The sequence below is a fragment of the Herpailurus yagouaroundi genome, unplaced genomic scaffold (genome assembly GCF_014898765.1).
Source record: "Herpailurus yagouaroundi ecotype Mexico unplaced genomic scaffold, PumYag 202, whole genome shotgun sequence".
NCBI lineage: Eukaryota > Metazoa > Chordata > Mammalia > Carnivora > Felidae > Herpailurus > Herpailurus yagouaroundi.
The window spans coordinates 7211203-7233197 of record NW_024412433.1 but is presented as its reverse complement, the minus strand read 5'-3'; the positions used below and the strand labels follow the sequence as shown (position 1 = coordinate 7233197).

General features: G+C 41.7%; 1 protein-coding gene across 8 annotated transcripts in view; it reads left to right on the top strand.

The window, feature by feature from the left end:
- Positions 1 to 21995, top strand: part of GIGYF2 (GRB10 interacting GYF protein 2) — a 153539-nt gene that overhangs the window by 129296 nt on the left and 2248 nt on the right. For 7 of the 8 annotated variants that reach the window (XM_040450663.1, XM_040450660.1, XM_040450662.1 and 4 more), the window contains 6 exons: positions 7475 to 7597; positions 10840 to 11046; positions 11176 to 11381; positions 12779 to 12933; positions 14491 to 14708; positions 17673 to 17820. In XM_040450663.1, the coding sequence (XP_040306597.1) occupies positions 7475 to 7597; positions 10840 to 11046; positions 11176 to 11381; positions 12779 to 12933; positions 14491 to 14708; positions 17673 to 17820 (1057 nt within the window). Of the gene's footprint in view, positions 1 to 7474; positions 7598 to 10839; positions 11047 to 11175; positions 11382 to 12778; positions 12934 to 14490; positions 14709 to 17672; positions 17821 to 21995 lie in introns of those variants that run through there. The other variant, XM_040450665.1, reaches the window with a different exon arrangement.

The following is a 21995-nucleotide window of genomic DNA, read 5'->3' as shown; positions in this document are numbered from 1 at the left end:
TGAGTGTAATGAGAGAGACGGCATCAGGCAGCGGTTCTCGGAGTATGAGCCCCTGGGAATTTGTTAGGAATGCAGATACTCAGGAGACCCACTCCAGAACCTCTTGGGGTGGGATGCAGCAATCTATGTTCAAACAAAGCCTCCAGGAGTTCTGATGCTTACTAAAATGTGAGAGCCCCTGTCCACGTGGGAAGTTGGGAAAGACTTGCTAGAAAATGATAACTTTTAAACTGAGGTATTAGTGAGGGAAAATAAAAAAAAAAAAAAAAAGAAAAAGCCCAACAGGCAGTTTGGAGAATGGAGGGGGTTTTTGAGAGAGAGACCTGGGGTGAGCAGAGGAATGAAGTTCAGAAACACTGTGGTACTTCGGGGGGAATTTAGAAAGTGGTTACTGTTGTTGGAGAGTGAGGTATGAGAGAAGCATGGGCAGGGTCTGGGTCACTGTGGCTTGTATATACTCTATTAGAGAACCAGGACTTAAAGGTGTGTAAAACAGAGTGGGCCACTCGAGTGTTTTCAGCTAGGAAATAGCACTGTCAGATGTGCAGGAACAAATCTAAATGGAAGATGAATTTGGAAGGAGCAAAACGAGGTCAGCAGAGTGATTGCAAGGGGCTGATGGAGCAGTCCAGAAGGAGAAGGCGGCGATAACGGGATTGGAAAGGAGGAATTGAAGATAGCACTGATTATTGAGTGCTTGCTTTGTGTCAAGCACTGGACGACAGCTCTCCATATGTTACATCATTTCATCTTTACAGCCACACTTAAAAGCTTAGGTGTGGATACCTGTGTTTTACCAAAGAGTAAAAATGTTCAGGAGCGAGAGCAGAGCCCTGTATTAGAACCCATATGTCTGTGTCTTCAGGGCCTGGAGGCCACATCATAGAATATGGTGACTGATAAGAAGGTGGGGCTGAGGGGGAAGAAAACTCATGCGTAACCTCCAGATCTCTAACTTCTCTGACTGTATCTGTTGTGTGTCTGGCTTTGGCTTGTTATCTTCCAATATTTTCTAGATCAACATTCTGCACGAAGATAAAGAATTTGAGATTCAGATATGAGGAATGGCTAAAGGCTCTCCTGAAAAAGGTTTTTTAAAGATGGTTTTATTGAGATACAGCTCACATACCATATAATTAAACCAAAGTATACAATTCAGTAGTTTTAGTATATTCACAGATAAGTGCAACCATTACCACAGTGGACTTTAACATTTTCAATACCACCCTAGGCCCCTCCTCCAAAAATCCTTTGGCGGTCACACCCTACTCCCTATTCTCCCAGCCCAAAGTTACCCCTAACTTACTTTCTCTCTTTATAGGTTTGCCTGTTCTGGACATTTGAAATGAATCATATAATCTACGTTCTTTTGTGACTGACTTCATTCAATTAGCGTAATGGTTTCAAGGTTCACTTACACTGTAGTACGGCTCAGTACTTCATTCCTTTTTATGGTTGAATAATATTCCATGGTATGGACATCCTACATTTGTATTCATCAGTTGGTGGACATTTGAGAGGTTTCTATCTTTTGGCTGTTGTGAGTATTGCTGCTATAAATCAATATTCACGGACGAGCTTTTATGTAGTTGTGTATACCTAGGAGTGGAATTGCTGGGTCATAAGAGAACTAAATTTGATGGTTTGTGGAACTACCAGACTATTTTCCAAAGTGGCTGCACCATTTTCCATTACCACCAGCAGTATATGGGGATTCACATATCTCCACATCCTCGTTAATCCTTATTATCTGACTTTTTGATTATAGCCATTCTTGTAGGTGTGACATGATATCTCATTGTGGTTTTGGTTTGCATTTCTCTGATGACTAATGATGTTGAGCCAATACTGGCCCTGAAAAATGAGTTGAGAAATGTTTCCTCTTCTGTACTCTGGGAGAGTTTGTGAAGAAGTGGTATTACTTCTTTAAATGTTCTGTAGAATTCGGCAGTTAAACCATTTGGCATAGGGTTTTTTTTTTGTGGATAGTTGTTTGATTACTAATTCTATATATTTGCTTCTTAACAGGTCTGTTTAGCTTGTCTGTTTCTTCTTGAGTAAGTTTTTGGTAGTTTGCATCTTTACAATCTTTTTATTTAAGTTTATTCTGAGAAAGAGAGAAAGACAGTGCAAGTGGGGTGGGGGGTAGGGGTGGGCAGAGAGAGAGAGAGAGAGGGAAAGAGAGAGAATCCCCAGCAGGCTCTGTGCTGTCAATGCAGAGCTGGACGTGGGGCTTGAACTCACAAACTGTAAGATCACAACCTGAGCCGAAATCGAGTTGACACTTAATTGACTGAGCCACCTGGGCAGCCCCATAGTTTATAGTTTTATAGGAATCTGTCATCTTCATGTGGGTTATCTGAGTGGCAGACAGCTGGTGTTGGTATTCCTTTATATCCCTTTTTGTTTCTTTAAGATCAGCAGTGAGGTCCTTCTTTCTTTCCTGATTGTAATAATTTGAGTCTTCTCTCTTTTCTTGGACAGTCGAGCTAAGTTAACTTTGTTGATGTTTTTAAAGAACCAGCCTTTGAGTCTACTGACCTGTTCCTATTATATCTGTTTAACTTCTCTAATTTTATTATTTTTTTCTGCTTGCTTTAAGTTTAATTTCCTCTCTTTTTCTAGTATTTTAAGGTGTAGCAGGTTAGTTTATTGATTTGACATCTTGTTCGGATGGTCATTTGCAGTTAGAAATTTCCCTCTAAGTATGGTTTAGGTGCTACCCATAAGTTTTGATTTGTTCTGGGACTCATTGGTTATGTAGAAGTGTTTTGTTTAATTTCTACTGATTTGTGAGTTTCCAGAATTTCTTTTTTGTTACTTATTTCTCATTCATTGTGATCAGAGAACATACTTTATATTATTTTTATTTTTATTTTATTTTACTTTATGTTTGTATTTTAAGTAGGCTCCATACCCCATGTGGGGCTTGAACTCATGACCCTGAGATCAAGAGTCACTCTACTGACTGAGCCAGCCAGGCACTGCTGTTTTTCCCTTTAAATGAATTATTGAAGTTGATATTATGTCTTAGGTTTTACCTTCATTAGATGTATCCTGGAGATCTTTCTTTGAGAAGAATGTATATTCTACCGTTGCTGGCTCGGGTGTTATATATAGATGTCTTTCAGGTCCAATTGGTTATCATAGTGTCACCTAGTTGCTTGTTGATCTCCACCTAATTGGTCTGTTTTTGAAAGTGGAATATTGAAGTAATGATGTCTTTATTTTTTAAAGGCAGAGGCATCCCTATTCTATTCTATTCTATTCTATTCTATGTTTTTAAATAACTCACATGTGCGAGTGAGCAGGGGAGGGCCAGACAGAGAGAGGGAGAGAGAGAATTCCAAGCAAGCTCCACACACAGCTTGGGGGCGGGACGGGGGGGCGGGGGGAGCAGTGCAAGGCTCGATCCCACGACTGAACCGAAATCTAGAGTCGATGCTCAACTGACTGAGCCACCCAGACCCCCTAAGATTTTCTCCTTTTTGGCTTTCAGCATTTTTACCATAGTAATGTCTAATTATGGATCTCTGTGTTTATCTTGTTATAGTTAAGCTTCCTGGATGTATAAATTAATGTTTTTAAATAAATTTCAGCCATGGTTTCTTCAGATATTTTTTCTGCTCCTTTCTCTCCTCTCCTGCTACTTGTATTGTGCTCATGTTGGTGTGCTCAGTGATATTTCCCATTTCTCTAAGGCTGTCTTCGTTTCTCTCCATTCTTTCTTTCAGTCGGTTTTTTGGATTGTGTAATCTCTGTTGATCTGCAAGTTTCATTAATTTCTTTGACCAGTTCAGATATACTTTTAATTCCTCTAGTGATTTCTCATTTTAGTTACCCGGCTTTCAAACTCCAGGATTTCCTTCTGGTCTAGAAATAATCTTTATCACTTTATTGATATTCTTTGTTTTGACATTGTCATCATGCCTTCCTTTACCACTTCAATCAAGGTTTTATTTAGTTCTCTGAACGTATTTATAAAACTTGGATGTTTTTGTTAAATCTGACATCTGGTCACTTGTGTAGGTGGTTGCCAGCTTCTTTCCTGGCGTATAGGCCATTCTTTCTTGTCACTTTACAGTTCTCATATTATTTTGTTGGAAACTGGACTTGTTTTTGATAATATGTTGTAGGAACTCTGGTTACTGGTCCTGCAAGCCCCATCATTGTTTTGTGCCTGACTGAATTAATTTAGTGACCTCCCAGTCTCTCACTGCCTCCCCAACAGGGTGGATGGAAATCTGCTGCTGCTCCTCAGGCATGCCCATGGTCGCTCTGGGATCCCTGGTTTTGGCAGGACTCTTTGATTATCTTTTTCTAGCTTTGTCTATAGCTTTGTCTAACTGTTAACCTCCACTGATTGCTACCTGCATTGCTTTTCTGTTCTCAGAAGTGCCCTGGGGCGTAGATTGCTTCACCAACTGATACAGTGAAATTTAGGCTTCTTTGAAGAGACACTTCCTGAGGTCTATTTTTGAGATTGTTTCTGACCCCAGGAGAACCTCTTTCAGCAATTTCCTTGGTTCTCTGAGACAGAGTAGGGGCCCGCAGTTTAACCTGTGTATCTCCAGTAAATCTACTGATCTCCTCCTGGTTGCCTTTCACCTAGCCTCCACTGTTTTTAAAAGCGCCCTTTGGCTTGGACTTCTCATTCTCCGCAGTCTGTTACAAATAAAGTCAGTTCCTTTAGGAAGAGGTCCGGAACTCTGCATATTCCCATCTGTTCCTCTCACCTCCACCCCAAGGCAAAAGTATGAGTCACAGCTCTGGCGCTGGTGACAGTGGTGTGCTTTTCTAAGTGGTACTCTGCTTAGGAATTGAGCCCTTGGGGGAGGGACAGCGGCCTCGATTTTTCTTGGCTTGGCTCTGCCGGTGGCATGGTAGCCTTTTGAGTCAGGGCAGTGGCACTCAGGACCCTAGTAGCCCTGGTGGCACTGTACTCAAGGGAGTTTCCATTCCACAAGTTGGGGGCTGGGCATAAGAAGGGCGCCCCCCCCCCCCCCGCCCCCAGCTGTCCTTGCCGGTGCCTTCACCTTTGCAGCAGGTAGCTGTAGCCAGGAGGGGACATGCTGGTGTTGTGCTCTTTGTAAGAAGCTAGCCCACTGACTGGCGGTTGACAGGGACAGTGGGCCTGTGTTCTGAGCTGTGCTCATCTGGAGTGGCGCTTCTGTCTGGCTGAGCTGGGAGTCAGGAGAGAGTGGATGGATCTTGGTGCAAGTACCGCAGACTCTCAGTTCTTACCGAGTTTTACCAGGTTTTCTTGAAGGCCTGTTTCTTCATATTCCTGTATGTTCACTTCCAGAGGCTTTAAGTAATTTTTTGAACAGCAATTTTCACCCATTTTGCTGGGGAGAAGGTCTACAGAGCACTTTGTACTACCCTAGCAGAGGTGTAATGGTTATTTTTCAAAATAAAGTACAGTGCTGGAAAGTAAGGTAGCAAATATCATGGCAGAAAAAAATAGTAAATTTTCTTACCTCAGTGAAAGATACGAGGCATTCAGGTGATAAAGAATGTGTTGAACTCCCTATTAGTTTCTGATTTGGGAGTGAGTTGTTCTGAAAAGTATGATTGATAAACTGTAGTTCTCTGAGTGGGCAGTACAGGACATTGGTTGAATTGGAAAATGTCCTGAGGCAGTGTTGATGGAGCGATGGGATATCATTTTCTGTGCGCAGATAAGACTTAAAGAAAATGATAGGTATCTGCAGACATTTGTCTGTCATGTGAAGAAGACGGCTTTGTTCTCCAATATTCCACAGAGCAGACCTGTGAGTCAGGAGCATAGAGTCCAGTGAAGCGTATTTTGGCACAGCGGTGGGAAGGAACTCAGAGGCAGAAGGAACAGGCCATCTTGTGGAGGGAGAGTGCATCTCTTCCTGTGCTGACTGAGGCCCTGAAGAGGGCTGGGGATGGGTTCCTAGGGTACGCTGGGGTGACATATCTGGGATTTGAGATAGCTTTGGGGGTTACTGGCTGAATGCATCAGAATTAAAAACATACAAATTCTCTGGCCTCACCTTTGGATCTTCTGATTCATCGAATATGGGACCAGGGCATCTGCATTTTTACAGGCCTTCCCAAATGCTGCTGTTGTGTTCGAGATCTACTGCCTTATTTGATCTTGATAGTGCCTTCCAATATGTCATTTCCTGTGGATAATACGAGTTCCTTTGTGCTTAATGTTGCCCACCTAGTCCCCAGTCTTTCTCTCTTAGCTTCCCTCCTCACTTCTCCCCCGTTACAGCAGGGGTGTATTTTGGGATAAATGCCCCTGCTACCTCCTCTGTCAGCCCCAGACGTAAACGTTCAGGACCGATGGTATTCTGTCGTGCTGAAGGTACTCCTTCCAAGAGTTGTTTGGTAATATCAGTGACAGCTTAAACTGTGTCCTTATTCCACCAGCTCCAGGTTACAGAGATTTCTGCTATAGAGCCATTCTTCTTTGGGCTTTTTGGGCATTTTGTTTGTATGATTTTTATTAAACATATTTCAAGTCTAGTTAGATTTGGTTTTTGTTATTTTTGTTTGTTTGTTAAGAGCCACAGGATGTCTCAAAATTAAAGTGTGTGTTTTTTTGGCCCAGACAACCAAGAGATTCCCTTAAAATAATCAAGCGTTTGAGAACATTAAAGTCTTCTGGACCCAAAAAATATTTACACTCTATTTTAGTCAGTGATTTTAAAGGGTAGGAAAAATAGAATTATTTACTAAAAACAGCCTAGGGGCGCCTGGGTGGCGCAGTCGGTTAAGCGCCCGACTTCAGCCAGGTCACGATCTCGCGGTCCGTGAGTTCGAGCCCCGCGTCGGGCTCTGGGCTGATGGCTCAGAGCCTGGAGCCTGTTTCCAATTCTGTGTCTCCCTCTCTCTCTGCCCCTCGCCCGTTCATGCTCTGTCTCTCTCTGTCCCAAAAATAAATAAACGTTGAAAAAAAACAGCCTAGTGCTCATGACTAGAAGCTACAGCCTGGTTAACAGTGATTCACTTTTATAAAATACTGATTAAGAACTATGCCTGGCATCTTCTGTGAGCTCCCCACCTCAGCTTTTTCTTCAGAAATCTTGTCTTTCAGCTTTTCACTAAAAGTGGCATATCATGTCCTTCATTGCCCCCTTGGATTAAAAATGTAGTGATTGTTTTGTTTTACTCCTTACTCGTTGTATCTGTATATTGTTGTGTATATATATATCAGTGCCAGGTGTAACAAATTTGTAGTCCGAAATGGTAGATAAAAGTGTACCATGTATATTTTAAGTTCTAAAATAATCTGAGGTTTAGAGTAGTGACAAGAGTTTCAAAAGCAAACTGGGAGAATTCTAATATGCACAAGGATTGCAGGATGGAATCTTGAGTTAAATGTTTAAGTGGAGTTGAAGGAAACATGAATTCCCTGCCTATATATAATGCAGTATTGCCTCTTTGTTTCCTGTCCACATTTCCTCATGAACTCTTCTGCCTTCCTTTTTGTTAGCTTCCCTCTTCTTCCACGTGGGGCCAGCAGTCCAATACAACAGCATGTCAGTCCCAGGCAACGCTGTCATTGGCTGAAATCCAAAAACTAGAAGAGGAGCGAGAACGGCAGCTTCGAGAAGAGGTACGTTTTAAAAGTAAAAGTGCTCTAGTCAGTGTTCCAGAATAGCTGGGGTGCATGATGGGTGGGTGGTTAGTAAAGATCATGATTATTGTCATAGTTGCTGTGTGTCTGAATTGGATGTTCATCATTAAGCTCTTTAGTCTAGAATTTGGTGACTCCAGCAACTGTGAAGTTGCTGATAGGAATAACATTAAGATTAGGTAACATGAGGGGCACCTGGGTGGCTCAGTTGGTTAAGCGTCCAACTCTTGATTTTGGCTCAGATCGTGATCTCACAGTTCATGGTATCGAGCTCTGCGTCGGGCTCTGCTCTGACAGTGCGGAGCCTGCTTGGGATTCTCTCTCTACACCCCTCCCCTGCTCATGCTCACTTGCTCTCTTAAAATAAATAAGCATTTAAAAAAGATTAGGTAATGTGAATGTTCTTGAGGAAGTAGCTCATAAATAAAAGTACATGGAGTTTTCATAATTATGGGTGAGTTTTATATAGATATGTTTCTTACAAATTAGATTTTTAGAATGCAGAATACATCTCTTTAAGGATACTGGGTTTTCTGACTAGCCTAGAAAAATTTGAATATGACAGAAATAAAGTCTCTCTACTTGTGAGTCTATATCCTATAGTTCATCATTAGGATAAGACGGATACAAAAGAGTGAAGTAAAGGGAGGAAAGGGAAGAATACAGTTCTTGACAGAAGAGAAAATGAATAAGAAAATGGTTTGGTTCAGCATGCTATTAGGTACCGTATTAATTCATCCGTTCACCCATCCATTCGTCCGTTTATCCATCACATATTTGCTGACACCTACTCAGTTGTAGGTGAGTTTATCTGATTCTAAAACAGACAAAATTCTCTGCTTTTATAAAGCTTGCCTTCGGGTTGAAGGGAGATGGAGAAAAATTGGTGGTGGTAGCAATTGAGTGCCTCGTTTTAGGTCATGTGATCTAGGGAGGCCTCTGAAAAGATGGCAGGAATAGCAGAGTCTTGAAGAAGGTGCTTTTCGTGGATATGACTTGAGGCAGCGCAGTCGTCATTTTTGGATCTGGGGGGTGTGGTTCACTGAAGGCCGTGGGACACAGAGAAGGGGGAGTTGTCTATACATACTCACCATGTAGAGTGCTTGACCTTATCCAGTAGGTGAAATTTTCATCTTAAAAATTACCTTCTTGGGGCGCCTGGGTGGCGCAGTCGGTTAAGCGTCCGACTTCAGCCAGGTCACGATCTCGCGGTCCGTGAGTTCGAGCCCCGCGTCAGGCTCTGGGCTGATGGCTCAGAGCCTGGAGCCTGTTTCCAATTCTGTGTCTCCCTCTCTCTCTGCCCCTCCCCCGTTCATGCTCTGTCTCTCTCTGTCTCAAAAATAAATGTTGAAAAAAAATTTTTTTAGAAATTACCTTCTTTCCCACCCTCTAAAAAAAGAAGGACCACTTCCTGTAAAATAATTTATTTTCTAAAAAGTTACCAACAAGTAGATGCAGAGCAGAATATATCTACTCTCTTTAAGACTAGGAACTGTTCCAGTATCTTTGGTCTCTGCTGAATGAAAAAATAATAGTGGTCATCAGAGTTGGAATCCTGGGACTTGTTCATCAGTCAGTCAGAAGTTAATGGTTGCCTTGTGTTTTCATTTGATTAATTCTCTTTGAACTGTTACTTTTTCACACTCTTCAAGAGGTATAAAATGCTACTCAGTAGATATTTCTCATGTAGGTAAACCTAGGATAATTTTATTTCATTCTTTCCTGGAGGTACCCTTTGCATGCCCCCCCCCCCCCCATCCTGTTCAAATCTGGGTGCTCTTGGTTTGCTGCACAGCTTGTTCTATTTTCTTTCTCAAATTCTTACCATTTGTATGTTGTCCTCCTGGACTGTTTTTTTTTTCTCATAATTTCTCTCTTATTTTTAACCTTTTTATCTTTTTTGATGGGAGCATTTCCTTTATCTTCCGTTTCAGTCCTTCTGTTGAGCTGTAATGTATGTGATCTTATTTCAAATTTCCCTGAGTATTTTGTTCTCGAAGTGTTTCTTTTTATAGCCTCTTTTTTTTCATTGAATTCACTTCTTACCTTTCTGAAATTACTTACTGATACCTTTTTTAAAAGCTAGCTTGTTCCCATTTTCCCTTGTTTGTGTTTCCACTGAATTTCTTTTCTTTTTTTTTTTTTTTAAATTTGATCTTTGGCTTTCATTTTAGAAGCTTCTGTCAAATCGGTCCTGAGCTGTTTATTTATATTTAGGATTAGAGATTCTGGCATACACAAGACTTTGGTGGGCTTTGCTGCAGTGATCTCTCACAGGGCTGTTCTGTTGGGGGAGTCCTCCCATCTATTTGTATTTTATAGGTGTATCCTTTTGTGCTAGGTCAGCTTCCCCACAGAATAACCTACCAATCTGGCTCAGCCTCTCTAAAGAGGAACTTTTCTGTTTTCTGAGAGCTGCCCACTTACATCGCATTGCAGAGGCAGCTGGGATCTTAACTGCTACTTTTTACAGATTTTCAGGCAGGTTTTCCTCTGTCACCCACACTTTTAATTCCTGAGCTTTCTAGATGAATTAGCCTGTTTCTGAGCTTCATTTACTTAGGTTTCAGTTTACTGGGTCTGTTACATTGGGTGTCATTATTTGCTTTTCTTTTTTCTTTCTTTCTTTTTTTAAAGACCTGTGAGTTTTTTTCTTTCCTTTCTTTCTTTCTTTCTTTCTTTTTTTAACGTTTATTTATTTATTTTGAGAGAGAGAGTGCATGCGCACTCATGTCGGGGGGGTGGGGAGCAGAGAGAGGGACGGGCACCCCTGCTTTTCAGCTTGTAAAATCTGTTTTGTTGTTTTTGTCCTTATGGCTTTATGCTTTTTAAAAGCATATGTATACATATATGTATATGTGCATACATACATACATATATATACACACACTTATACGTATGTATGTGTATGTATCTGTGTATTTTATTATTTTTTTCCTGTCATTTTGGTAGGGCTTTAGGAAGTTCATATGATTTTCATTTCTATACTTAACCAAAAGTCCTACTTAATTTTTAAGAAGGAATTCTGCATTTGATCTTTTTATTCTCCTTTTAGTACCTCTGGTAGTTTACATCTTTATTTGAAGCAAAGTAGTTAACCCTGTCAGGCGCTTAATTTTGTACAGCGATTATGTATTTGCATTCCATTTACCACACTGGATATTTGTAACTAGTATTTTAAGATCCAGAATCTTAAGCCAGCTCCTATTTTTGTGCAACAGCAAAGGCGGCAGCAGAGGGAATTGATGAAAGCTCTCCAGCAGCAGCAGCAGCAGCAGCAGCAAAAACTCTCAGGTTGGGGGAATGTCAGCAAACCTGCAGGTACTGCGAAGTCTCTTCTAGAGATACAGCAGGAAGAAGCCAGGCAGATGCAGAAGCAACAGCAGCAGCAGCAGCACCAGCAACCAAACAGAGCCCGGAACAATACGGTGGGTTTGGCTTCCTAAGCACGCATGGTGTGGATTGGTGTTAGAAGTGACCTTTTCGAACTTTTGTGGACTCTCTTTTTATATTTTTGGTATTGTTAACCACATCATTTGTCTCTTCTTCCTTAACAGCATTCCAACTTGCACACCAGCATTGGGAATTCTGTTTGGGGCTCTATAAATACTGGTCCCCCTAATCAGTGGGCGTCTGACCTAGTCAGTAGTATCTGGAGTAATGCAGACACTAAAAACTCCAACATGGGATTCTGGGATGATGCAGTGAAAGAGGTGGGACCTAGGAATTCTACAAATAAAAATAAAAACAACGCCAGTCTCAGGTAGGGCTCAAAATGATCACACCTATGCTCCTCGGAGGGTTGGGGGATGGGGAGGGGCGTGTGTGGAGTGGGGCTATTGGGTGGGCGTGAAAAGGTAGCTCTTCAGTTTTTGCTGGTTTTCATCCATGTCCAAGCATGGAAGGCTGTAGTTTGGTGACTGCTTTCTTCCCCATGGAAACATATCTGTATTATGTCTAGGGGCTCTTTGTATTGCTGGGCACTTAGTCCATTGCCTGTCACTTGGTAACCACTTAATAAATATTAGGAGTAGTATATATATATAAAGTTTATTTGTTTTGAGAGAGAGAGAAAGTATTAGTCAGTGAGGGGCAAAGAGAGAGAGAAGGAATCCCAAGCAGGCTCCACACTGTCAGTGAAGAGCCCGATATGGGACTTGATCTCACAAACCGTGAGATCATGAGCTGAGCCAAAGTCAGACACTCAACTGACTGAGCCACTCAGACATCCCGAGGAATAGAGTATTTTTTGTTGTCGTTGAACATTTCTCCAAGATATTCTCTAGATCTTAGCATTTTTTCCTAAATGTATATTTTTAAGTTAGTTAGACTGTAGGGAGTATTATAAACACCTCTCTAATGACCTTAAACCTATTTATTTTTATGGTAAATTAATTACATTTCACCTTTGTCTTTCTTTCCTCAGTATACGGTGTTCTTGGATGAGCATGGGTTTTAATGATAAATACATGAATCAAATCCCAGCACTACCACTTATTAGCTGTGTGACCTTGGGCAAGAGGGAACCTCTTTGAGCCTCAGTTCCCTCATCTGTAAAATGAAGATGATAATAACGATTTCATGGGCGTGGTTGTACAGATTAAATGAATGCACACGAAGTAGTTAGTGAAGTGCCTGGCACATAGTGACTACTTAATAAATGGTAGTGTTGTCAGATTGTCTCTTCTCGTTTGAGGGTCTCACATATTAAGAATAGGACTCTAAACAACTGTCAGTTTATTGAGCATCTTTGCCAGGCACTGTGCTCTAGGCCTTGACATACAATATCTTTTTTCCTTATAATCCAAAGAAGTATTAGTACCATTTTACAGATGAGTAAACTGAGGCTTAGCAAAATTTAAAAACTTACCAAAAGACACATAGGAATAATTTAACCATTTTTGTGGCAAGGCGCCCTATATTCACAAATCAGAATGTATTAGCTGAGGCTAGGTTGTAAGCAGGTATTGAGTTCCCCTGGCCCCCAATCCATTTGAAGTATGGGGTTTTTTTGTTTTATGTTTTTCTTCATTTTTGGAGCCAAGCATTGGATTACTGGACAGCCATCCAGTGTTGCCAAGACATTATTTATGGTGTTGTAGTATAATCATATAGTAACAGTTTCTGGGAATATAATATCGCCCTATTGTTTTGCTTTAGTAAATCTGTAGGTGTGTCTAACCGGCAGAATAAGAAAGTAGAAGAAGAAGAAAAGTTGCTGAAGCTCTTTCAGGGAGTAAATAAAGCCCAAGATGGATTTACCCAGTGGTGTGAACAGATGCTTCATGCCCTTAATACGGCAAATAACTTGGATGGTAAGAATTGGGGAGGGAAACCCAGCATGTGGAATGGCAGAGTAGGAGCCCCAAAAAGGTTTGCAAATTGGAATAATGGGCCAAAACTCAGGAGGTGAAAGGTAATGGAGGTCAGATCCTGTACCTACCGTAAGAACTTGACTCTTTCATAGTATTGTAAATACTGCTTGTGAGAAAAGTCCTGTAATACTGTGCTCAAATAGGTTATCAGTGGTTGCCAAAAAATAAGTACTGTTGTCAGGCTGTCTTATGATGTACAGGACAGAGAAGGTCACGGTTCCATATGGGTCATTTTGTGGGGGACATGCCAGCCAGTCCACGTCCATAGGAAGGTAACTCATGGTGGAGACAAAGGTTATCCTGGGCGAGAAAAGCCTGAAGTGATGTGAGAACTTTCCCTTCCTGCCTTCGGCGGCAGGGGTGGGAATTGTGTGACAGAGCGAGTAGACTCATTTTGTGCTGGATGAAACTAGGACCAGTGAGTGGAAGTGAAAAGGTTTGAGGGCAATTTGAAGAAAACTTTCTAAGTGTTAGTTGATCACAGAAGAGAATCATCTGCCTTAGATGGAAATGAGTCCTTGCCCCTACCCTCAAATGTTTGAACCAGAGACCAGCTTGGTGTGGAAGGGATTCCTGTAACTGATAGGCTACGTTGAACTAGTCTATCTCCAGTATCTTAACTACTAAAACCAAGGATGTTTTAAAAACAGAACAGTAAAGGAACGGAAGCGTTCCTTTGCATCATCGTTAACAATATCTAATGGTCTGAAAGAACCAGGGAAAACAATAGTAAATAATAGTAATGGCTACCATTCATTAAGCACCTGTCATGTGCTAGGCACTTTCTAGCAGTTAACATATGTTATTCCAGTTATTTAATTTTTGCAATAATTTCATAAGGTACCTTTACAATGTAGGTGATATTATCCCCATTTTATAAATTAGGAAACAGAGGCTCAGAATGGTTAAGTAATTCATCAAGGTCACACAGCGAGCAAATTTCAGAGTCAGGTTTTCAACCCATGTCTGTCTAATTCTGATACTTGTGCTTTTTCTCCTGCACCACACTGCTTGCAATACTCCATTTGATTCCTTTCTAAACAAACATCTCCATGAAGTGAAAGTTCCCGGGGCGTGTGGTTGTATTTTTAGTTATCTGTCACGGTGCCCGACACACATCATAGCACTTAATAAATAATTGATTGAATTTAAGGAAAGAAAAAATGAATTTCTGGGTGACTTCTTAGGCAAGCAGTTTTTTTCAGTCAATATAACATTTAGTTTTTACTAAAGTAACATTTAGTGAAACTAAGCATGCATGATGTGTCTTTGTTGGACTTGATGCTATATTTGATAATTTTGGTCATTGCAATGACAGTGGGCTTTTTTTTTTTCCCTCAGTAGATTAAAGAATATTTAACACAGTAGCTGCTTACCTTTCAAGTTTACATGATTGAGTTGGTGGTAGGTGTGACAGTATATTAAGAACTGAAACTGATTTCTTGCATGTGATATTTCATTGTTACTTTTTATGTCTTCTCCCCTCTCATGTTGCAGTTCCCACATTTGTTTCTTTCCTGAAAGAAGTAGAATCTCCTTATGAGGTCCATGATTATATTAGAGCCTACCTAGGAGATACATCTGAGGCCAAGGAGTTTGCCAAGCAGTTCCTCGAGCGCCGTGCCAAACAGAAAGCCAACCAACGGCAGCAGCAGCAGCAGCAGCAACAGCAACAGCAGCAGCAGCAGCAGCAGCAGCAGCAGCAGCAGCAGCAGGTATGAATGAGGCAGTAGTTTGTATGGTGCTCCTGAGAGTGAGTTAAAAAATTTTTGTTTTAATGTTTGTTTATTTTTGAGAGAGACAGAGGCAGAATGCGAGTGGGTGAGGGGCAGAGAGAGAGGGAGACACAGAATCCGAAGCGGGCTCCAGGCTCTGAGCTGTCAGCCCAGAGCCCGACGCGGGGCTTGAACTCACGAGTTATGAGATCATGAGCTGAGCTGAAGTTGGACGCTTGACTGACTAAGCCACCCAGGTGCCCCAAAGATACCATTTTTTAAAAATGTTTATTTTGAGAGAGAGAGCGAGCATGCATGCAAGCAGAGGAGGGGCAGAGAGAGAGGGGAGACAGAGGATCCAAAGTGGGCTCTGCACTGATAGCAGAGAGTCCTGTGTGGGCTCGAACTCACGAACTGTGACACCGTGACCTGAGCCGAAGTCAAACACTTAACTGACTGAGCTACCTAGGTGCCCCAGAAGATCCCATTTTTATACCGTAGCTTTTTAAAATGTGGTAGATTTGGGGCACCTGGGTCCATCGTCCGACTCTGGATTTCGGCTCAGGTCATGATCTTGTGCTTCATGGGATCGAGCCCCACATTGGGCTCCTCCCTGGCAGCACAGAGCCTACTTGGGATTCTTTCTCTCTCTGCCCCACCCCTGCTCATTCCCTTTCTCTCTCTTTCTCTCTCTTTCTCTCTCTTTCTCTCTCTGTCTCTGTCTCTCGATTAAATAAATACACTTAAGAAGAAATGTGGTAGACTTGATAATTTCAAATTACATATCCAGAGACTTTTTGCAAATTTCCCAAATAGCACATATAATCGTTCTCTATTCCATTTTCCGTGGTGCGTACATCTTCCTCAAATTGCAAATTCCAATTTGTCATAGACCCATAATTTTTTTGAATAGTTAACACCTACAAATGTTAAATCTCCAGTGCGCAGGATCCACTGTACCCAATATTGACACTACTGTGGCATGTCAGACATTCGTGTGTTGTTGACGGGGATGTAAAAGTACAATCAGTTCTCATTATTCGTGGTAGTTCTGTTTTGTAGATCACCACTCACACTGAATTAGCGGAGAGTGAACCTGTTGCTCCAGGGGAAACACCCAGTTAGGTTTCTGTGAACCTCTGGTCACAACATTTTTGTCAGCCGATCGATATGTAACCTTGTTTTATGCGTGTTTCTGTTTAAAGATGCCTTATTTAATATATTGTTGATTCCTTAACATTGCACTCATGGCCAGCAGCCTAAGAGCTCATGCCTGAATAACGCTTATCTAACACGTGTATTTTCTCCATAAGGTGTGGCACAGCCTTCTTGCACTGAGGAACACCAGACAGCACTTTAAATGTGGGGTCATTGCAAACAGTGACAGCACCAACAAGCATAAAAATGTGAAAATCATGACACTAAATAGGCTGAAAAAGATACTTGTTCACAGTATGGGAGCTAAGACAAGAAGGCAGCTTACTGCCCTGTTCCACCTTAGCTGGAAATGTGTTCCTCAGGCAAGGCAGAGTTTTCACTGCTCTGTACATTTGCATATTCATAATAACCATAAAAGCATTGCAAGTTTTGATTTTGGGGTTACAAATAAACTATAGCCAGTGAGTGAATTTGCAAATCTGGAATCTGTGAATAATGAGGATCAGTTATACAAGTTTTATGAAAGATGAGCTGGCAAGGCTCATGGAGAGCTTAAGAATATTCGTGTTCTTTAGTCCTGTAATTGTGTTAGAGATCATGTTTGTTATCGGTCATTTCATACCGGTCATTACATATACTCACTGTATAAAAGATACAGTGAAGTACAAGGTGTTTAAAATCCATTTGGGTAGATGGGCTAACGGGGATCAAGTGAAGGAAAGTGAGACGTATAAACATGAACAGCACAAGGAGAAATGAGGGATCAGAAGGGAAGATGTTGTGTAGCAATACAGACTGCTCTTTGCATTTGTGAGATGGCGTCGCCGTGTGCCTAAATTGGAAGGTGGAGGCCCCTTGTGCGTGCACGTGTGCACATAGCCGGGCTTGTCCTTTCACCGCGCTCTCTCCACTCTTCCCCTGCCACTGCCACCACCTGTGCCTTCCACTAGCTCTTTGAATCAGATCCCAGTTTAAATTTTTTTTTTTTTCAACGTTTATTTATTTTTGGGACAGAGAGAGACAGAGCATGAACGGGGGAGGGGCAGAGAGAGAGGGAGACACAGAATCGGAAACAGGCTCCAGGCTCTGAGCCATCAGCCCAGAGCCTGACGCGGGGCTCGAACTCACGGACCGCGAGATCGTGACCTGGCTGAAGTCGGACACTTAACCGGCTGCGCCACCCAGGCGCCCCAGATCCCAGTTTAAAATGGAGTTGCTTTAGTAAGAGCAACAGGCAAGTGTGAATGGCTTATAGACTGTTTCATAGTTCAACTAGTTGGTAGAAAGTGTATGGATAACATTTGGGGACCAGATCTCTTCTAGGATTGCCAATGGGAATAAAATACATGATACTAATTTTGTTTGGTAACATGCTGCCAGCCAGCCTGCAGCCTGTCCTCGCTGTCCTGGGGCTCAGAGACAAAGGGACCTTATACTCTGCTGTAAATTGCTGGATTACAGAAGTCTGTTTGATTATTTGCTGTGTATTTGGTTTCCTGGTGGATGGTACAGACTCCTTGTATACCAGAGACGTTTTGACGGATGTGTTGTCACGGTGGGGTGGATACCTAGAGTTACCAGGATAGGCCTTTTGGAGGCACAGAACTTGAATGGGATGTCTGAATCTAAGTGAAGGGAAAGAGTGGCCCAGTGAATTCCTCTTAGTTTCCCTATTACCAGAATCCATGATAGGCTTTCTGTTTTTAGTCTCGTACCTGATAAGGTAAGGGCAAATCAACCATTTTCTTAGAGGGGACCACACTTGTGTCCACTGTGTAACCTCAGTTGTGACATCTTGTTTCACAGGACTCTGTGTGGGGAATGAATCACAGTGCACTCCATTCAGTATTTCAGACCAATCAAAGCAACAACCAACAATCCAATTTTGAGGCCGTACAAAGTGGCAAGAAGAAGAAAAAGCAGAAGATGGTCCGAGCAGATCCCAGTTTATTAGGTGAGCAAAGGCCTAAAGTCTCAGCTGGGTGTTGGGGTGTGCAGGTTATAGCAGTATCATTGAGTCCATTGATGGAATGTTTTTCATAAAGGGAAATATTTCTTATATAAAATTAATTTTTTAAGCCAGCTTAAATTAAGTAATATTTACTCGGCACATCAGTGTAAGAGCTATGCCTTGTGTGCTCTAGGGAATACGAAAAGTATTTACTTACATTGTCTGGTGCTGTAAACTTTGAAGCCTTAAATTTCATATTTAATATGAATTTTCCTGAAAGACCTTTTAATTTAGTTGGAAGATAATGCTAATGGAGAAAAGTAAAAGTTGTAAAAATTTAAATGCTGATTTGTAAGAAGCTGACCATAAATCCAATCAGGTATTCAGACAACTAGTATTTGTCGATATCCATTATGTATGTATGTATATCCAATTTTCAGAGTCATTCTGCCTTCCCAGGTCATGTTTCCAGTTTACCAGTGAGTAAATCAAGGCCCAGAGGATTTAGAACATTTTCTAAAGTCACATAGCTGTTCAGCAGTAGGGCTGGGATTTCACAGGAGGCCTGTTTCCTTCCCACTCTTCCGTTGGCCACAACTATTCTTGTCTAGCATTGAGAACCAGAATCTTCTTGCTAGGACAGCTTCATGGGAATGGTGACACCAGAACTGGGGCTTTGAAAGACTGGCAGGAAGGACAGGCATTAGTGTTTCTGGAATAATAAACCATCTAGACAAAGTTGATGCAGGCCACTTGTGTTTCTTAAATAGGCCTCACACCCTCACAGGCTATGATGAAATTAAGATGATTCTCTCTCTCTCTTTTTTTAATGAATGTAAAATAGGCTATTAAAAACCATGCTTTCTGGAATAGAATGATTATATTGGCAAAGATAGTAGGTTGGGATATTGGCCCAGGCAGGAGACAGACTAATTAGGCTGCACTATAGACCAGGTGAAAGGTCCTGGTGGCCTGGAATAGGGTTTTGGCAGTAGATGGAGAGGAGTTAGATGGATTTCAGAAACTTAGGGGACAGAATTGGCTGGACAAGGGGAATGGAAGGGTTTGGGCAGCAGGATGGGTAGTGTTGCCATTTGCTGAAAGGATGAACCCTGGAAAATGGAGCAGGCTGATGGAGTAAGGATGTGGTTGTTGAAGTGTGTTGGGCGGGTCCAGGGTGACATCAGGTGGTGATGCCCCTGTGAGCCGCAAACACAGTGAGAGGTGAATTGCCATCCTCCTCTGCCCTCAGGGTCCCTGCCTTCCCTGCGCAGTTTCCTGCCCTGGAGAAAAACAAAATGTCAGTAATAAAAACCTACCTTTGTGGATTGTCCTTTGGAACTGAGGCCTGAAAGCTGGCTTGGAGCCAGAGAGGTCTGGTGAAACACTGTTTTCTTCTGCCTGTCTCAGAAATTTATGTTAAGAATGGATTGAACAGTCTCACATCTCATCCAGTTTTGACAGAAGTGGGTGAATATAGATTTAAAAGTGTTCCTGAAATTCTGGATGTGGGCTCTACGTAAGGAGACCTTATTTATTGCTCTTTAGCTGTGGCTCTCGAAGGGTAGGCTGTCAGAGAAAAGGTTCTTCTGAAAAGGAGGTAAAGCTCTTTGAATTAAATATTCAGTCTGACCCCATCCCTCTTACAGACCCCAGAAAGAAAGGGACTTAAAACTCCCTTCAGGAGAATGAGAGATTATTTTAGGAATAGAGTTTAAGGAATCGATTTATCTTGAAGGGGAAGAAAAAAAATATATAAGGGAAATAAAACGTTCAACAGAGTATTGAGAAGACTCATTTGTGTGGGCTTGTACCTTTTAATGAAAATTTCTGCTCATTTAAATTTCTCTCTGAAAATGCTTCTGATAATTACTAATTTCTGTCCCTTACCTTCTCATTTCTATTTATTACTATTTTGATACATGTCTTAATTGGTTTACAGATTGAGAAAGATTAATAAATGTCCATCAGTCACAGTAACCCATGCACAGAATAGACAGGTTCTAATTTGGTCCAGAATTATCCATTGAGAAAGTAGTCACTGATCAAAAGAGAACTTTGCTTCTAAAATAGAAGGGTGCCCTTGTGAACCAGTATCCATTATTTGGATATGATAAGTTTCACACACAACGGCATTTCCCCCCAGTCATACTTCCCTTATAAGAACAGTCACTCAGGGGTGCCTGGGTGGCTCAGTAGGTTATGCATCCGACTTCTGCTCAGGTCATGATTTCAGCATTTGTGAGTTTGAGCCCCACATCGGGCTCTCTGCTGTCAGTGTAGAGCCTGCTTCGGATCCTCTGTCTCCCTCCCTCTCTGTCCCTTTCCTGCTCTCACACACTCTCTCTCTCTCTCTCTCTCTCAAAAATAAACATAAAAGAAAAGAAAAAGATCTCTCAGACCTTAAAGAAGTCATGTGAGTGAGAGGTAGTCATTTGTTCTGATCCTAACAGAGTGTAGTCTTTAGAACCAGGCACAGTGGGCTTACATCCTCCTTTGTATTGCCCATCGTGCTGGGTTTTGTGACCAGTAAATGAAACCATGTCTGCTAAAAGCTTAGCCCAGTAATTGACATATTGTCGATTAATAAGTACTGACATGGGTAAGGAACTTTTTTTTGGCCCACTTTTTTTCCGTCTTCACATGATTAAAATTAATTTAGTTTGTGTTTTTATTACGTTTCCACTTTTATCGCATGTAGCTCATTGTTTTTATCACGGTTCATCTGTTCTTGAGATACATGTGAAGTCAAAAACCTGCTTCTGAATAGAGTCATAGCTCATTTCATAAGCTGTTTGGTCTTTAAGTTTTTATAGTTACCTAATTAAACTGTTACTTTCAAATAGGGACACTAACTAAGCCTTTTGTTATTTTCAAGACAAAAGTCTCGTGGGCTGTGGGAACACAGTTGATGGGTAGAACTACGGTTGGGGTTTGGAGCCCTAACCCCTTGTAGTCTTAGGCCTTGTAAGCAGCTTGTACCACAGCTTCCTCGCTCACTCTCCCTCTTGCTCTCCCTCTCTGTCTCTTCCTCTTGAGGAATATCAAATCTTGATATTTTGAGTCAAGAATATAGTGTAATTAAGCTATTTTTATTATGTGAGCCTTTTTTATTATTATTTTTTTTAAAGTTAATTTATTTTGAGAGAGAGAAAGTGTAAGTGGGGGAAGGGCAGAGAGAGACAGAATATCCCAAGCAGGCTCTACACTGTCAGCACAGAAGAGCCTGATGTGGGGCTCAGACCTATGAACCGTGAGATCATGACCTGATCCAAAGTCGGACGCTTACGTGACAGTGCTACCCTGGTGCCCCTATTATCCATACATTTAAAATGTGTCTTTGTTTGGGGCACTGTTATGGTGCAGTTGGTTAAGCGTCGGACTTCAGCTCAGGTCGTGATCTTGCGGTTCGTGGGTCTGAGCCCCGCATCAGGCTCTGTGCTGACAGCTCAGAGGCTGGAGCCTGCTTCGGATCCTGTGTCTCCCGCTCTCTCTGTCTCCCGCTCCTTCCCCCACTCGGGTTCTGTCTCTCTCTGTCATAAACAAACAAACATTAAAAAAATAAATAAAATGTGTCTTTGTTTGAAAACTTGAACATTAAAGAAAAAAGGGGGCAGAACACTCAAGTAATGTTAACAACGAACTGCTTTTACATAGGAGAGTTTACTTTTTGATACTCAGATAAGAGCTGAAACAGATTGAACAGATTTCATTTAGGGTAGATGAACTGAAAGCTTTTGGGGAGTCCCTTGTTCCAAAGAAGCCCTGTTAATAATACTTTATCTATCTCTGGTTATGAAGTTTATAAAAAAATTACATATGTGTGGCTGAAGGGATTAGGTTTTCAAACGTTGGTAGTGTTTGTGAGTACTGATCGTTGCCTTCGATGGTGGTACTAATATTACTTTCTCTAAACCAGATTCCATTTTGGTTAATCCATATGGCTAACTGAAATCCCTTCCTTTGCAAGCACTGTAATCTTTTTGTGCTCTCTACTCTCAGGGCTCACAGGATCATGTAGTGGATCTTGCCTGAAGCCTCCTATCCTCGAATGGCAAAAGCTCTTGGCCGAAACTTTGAAAACGTTTTTGACCCATTGAGGGGGAAAAAGTATTCCCAATAGCCAGTGGGACTGAAGTAATATCTATCCCACTTAGAATTCACAGTCTTCTGGTCAG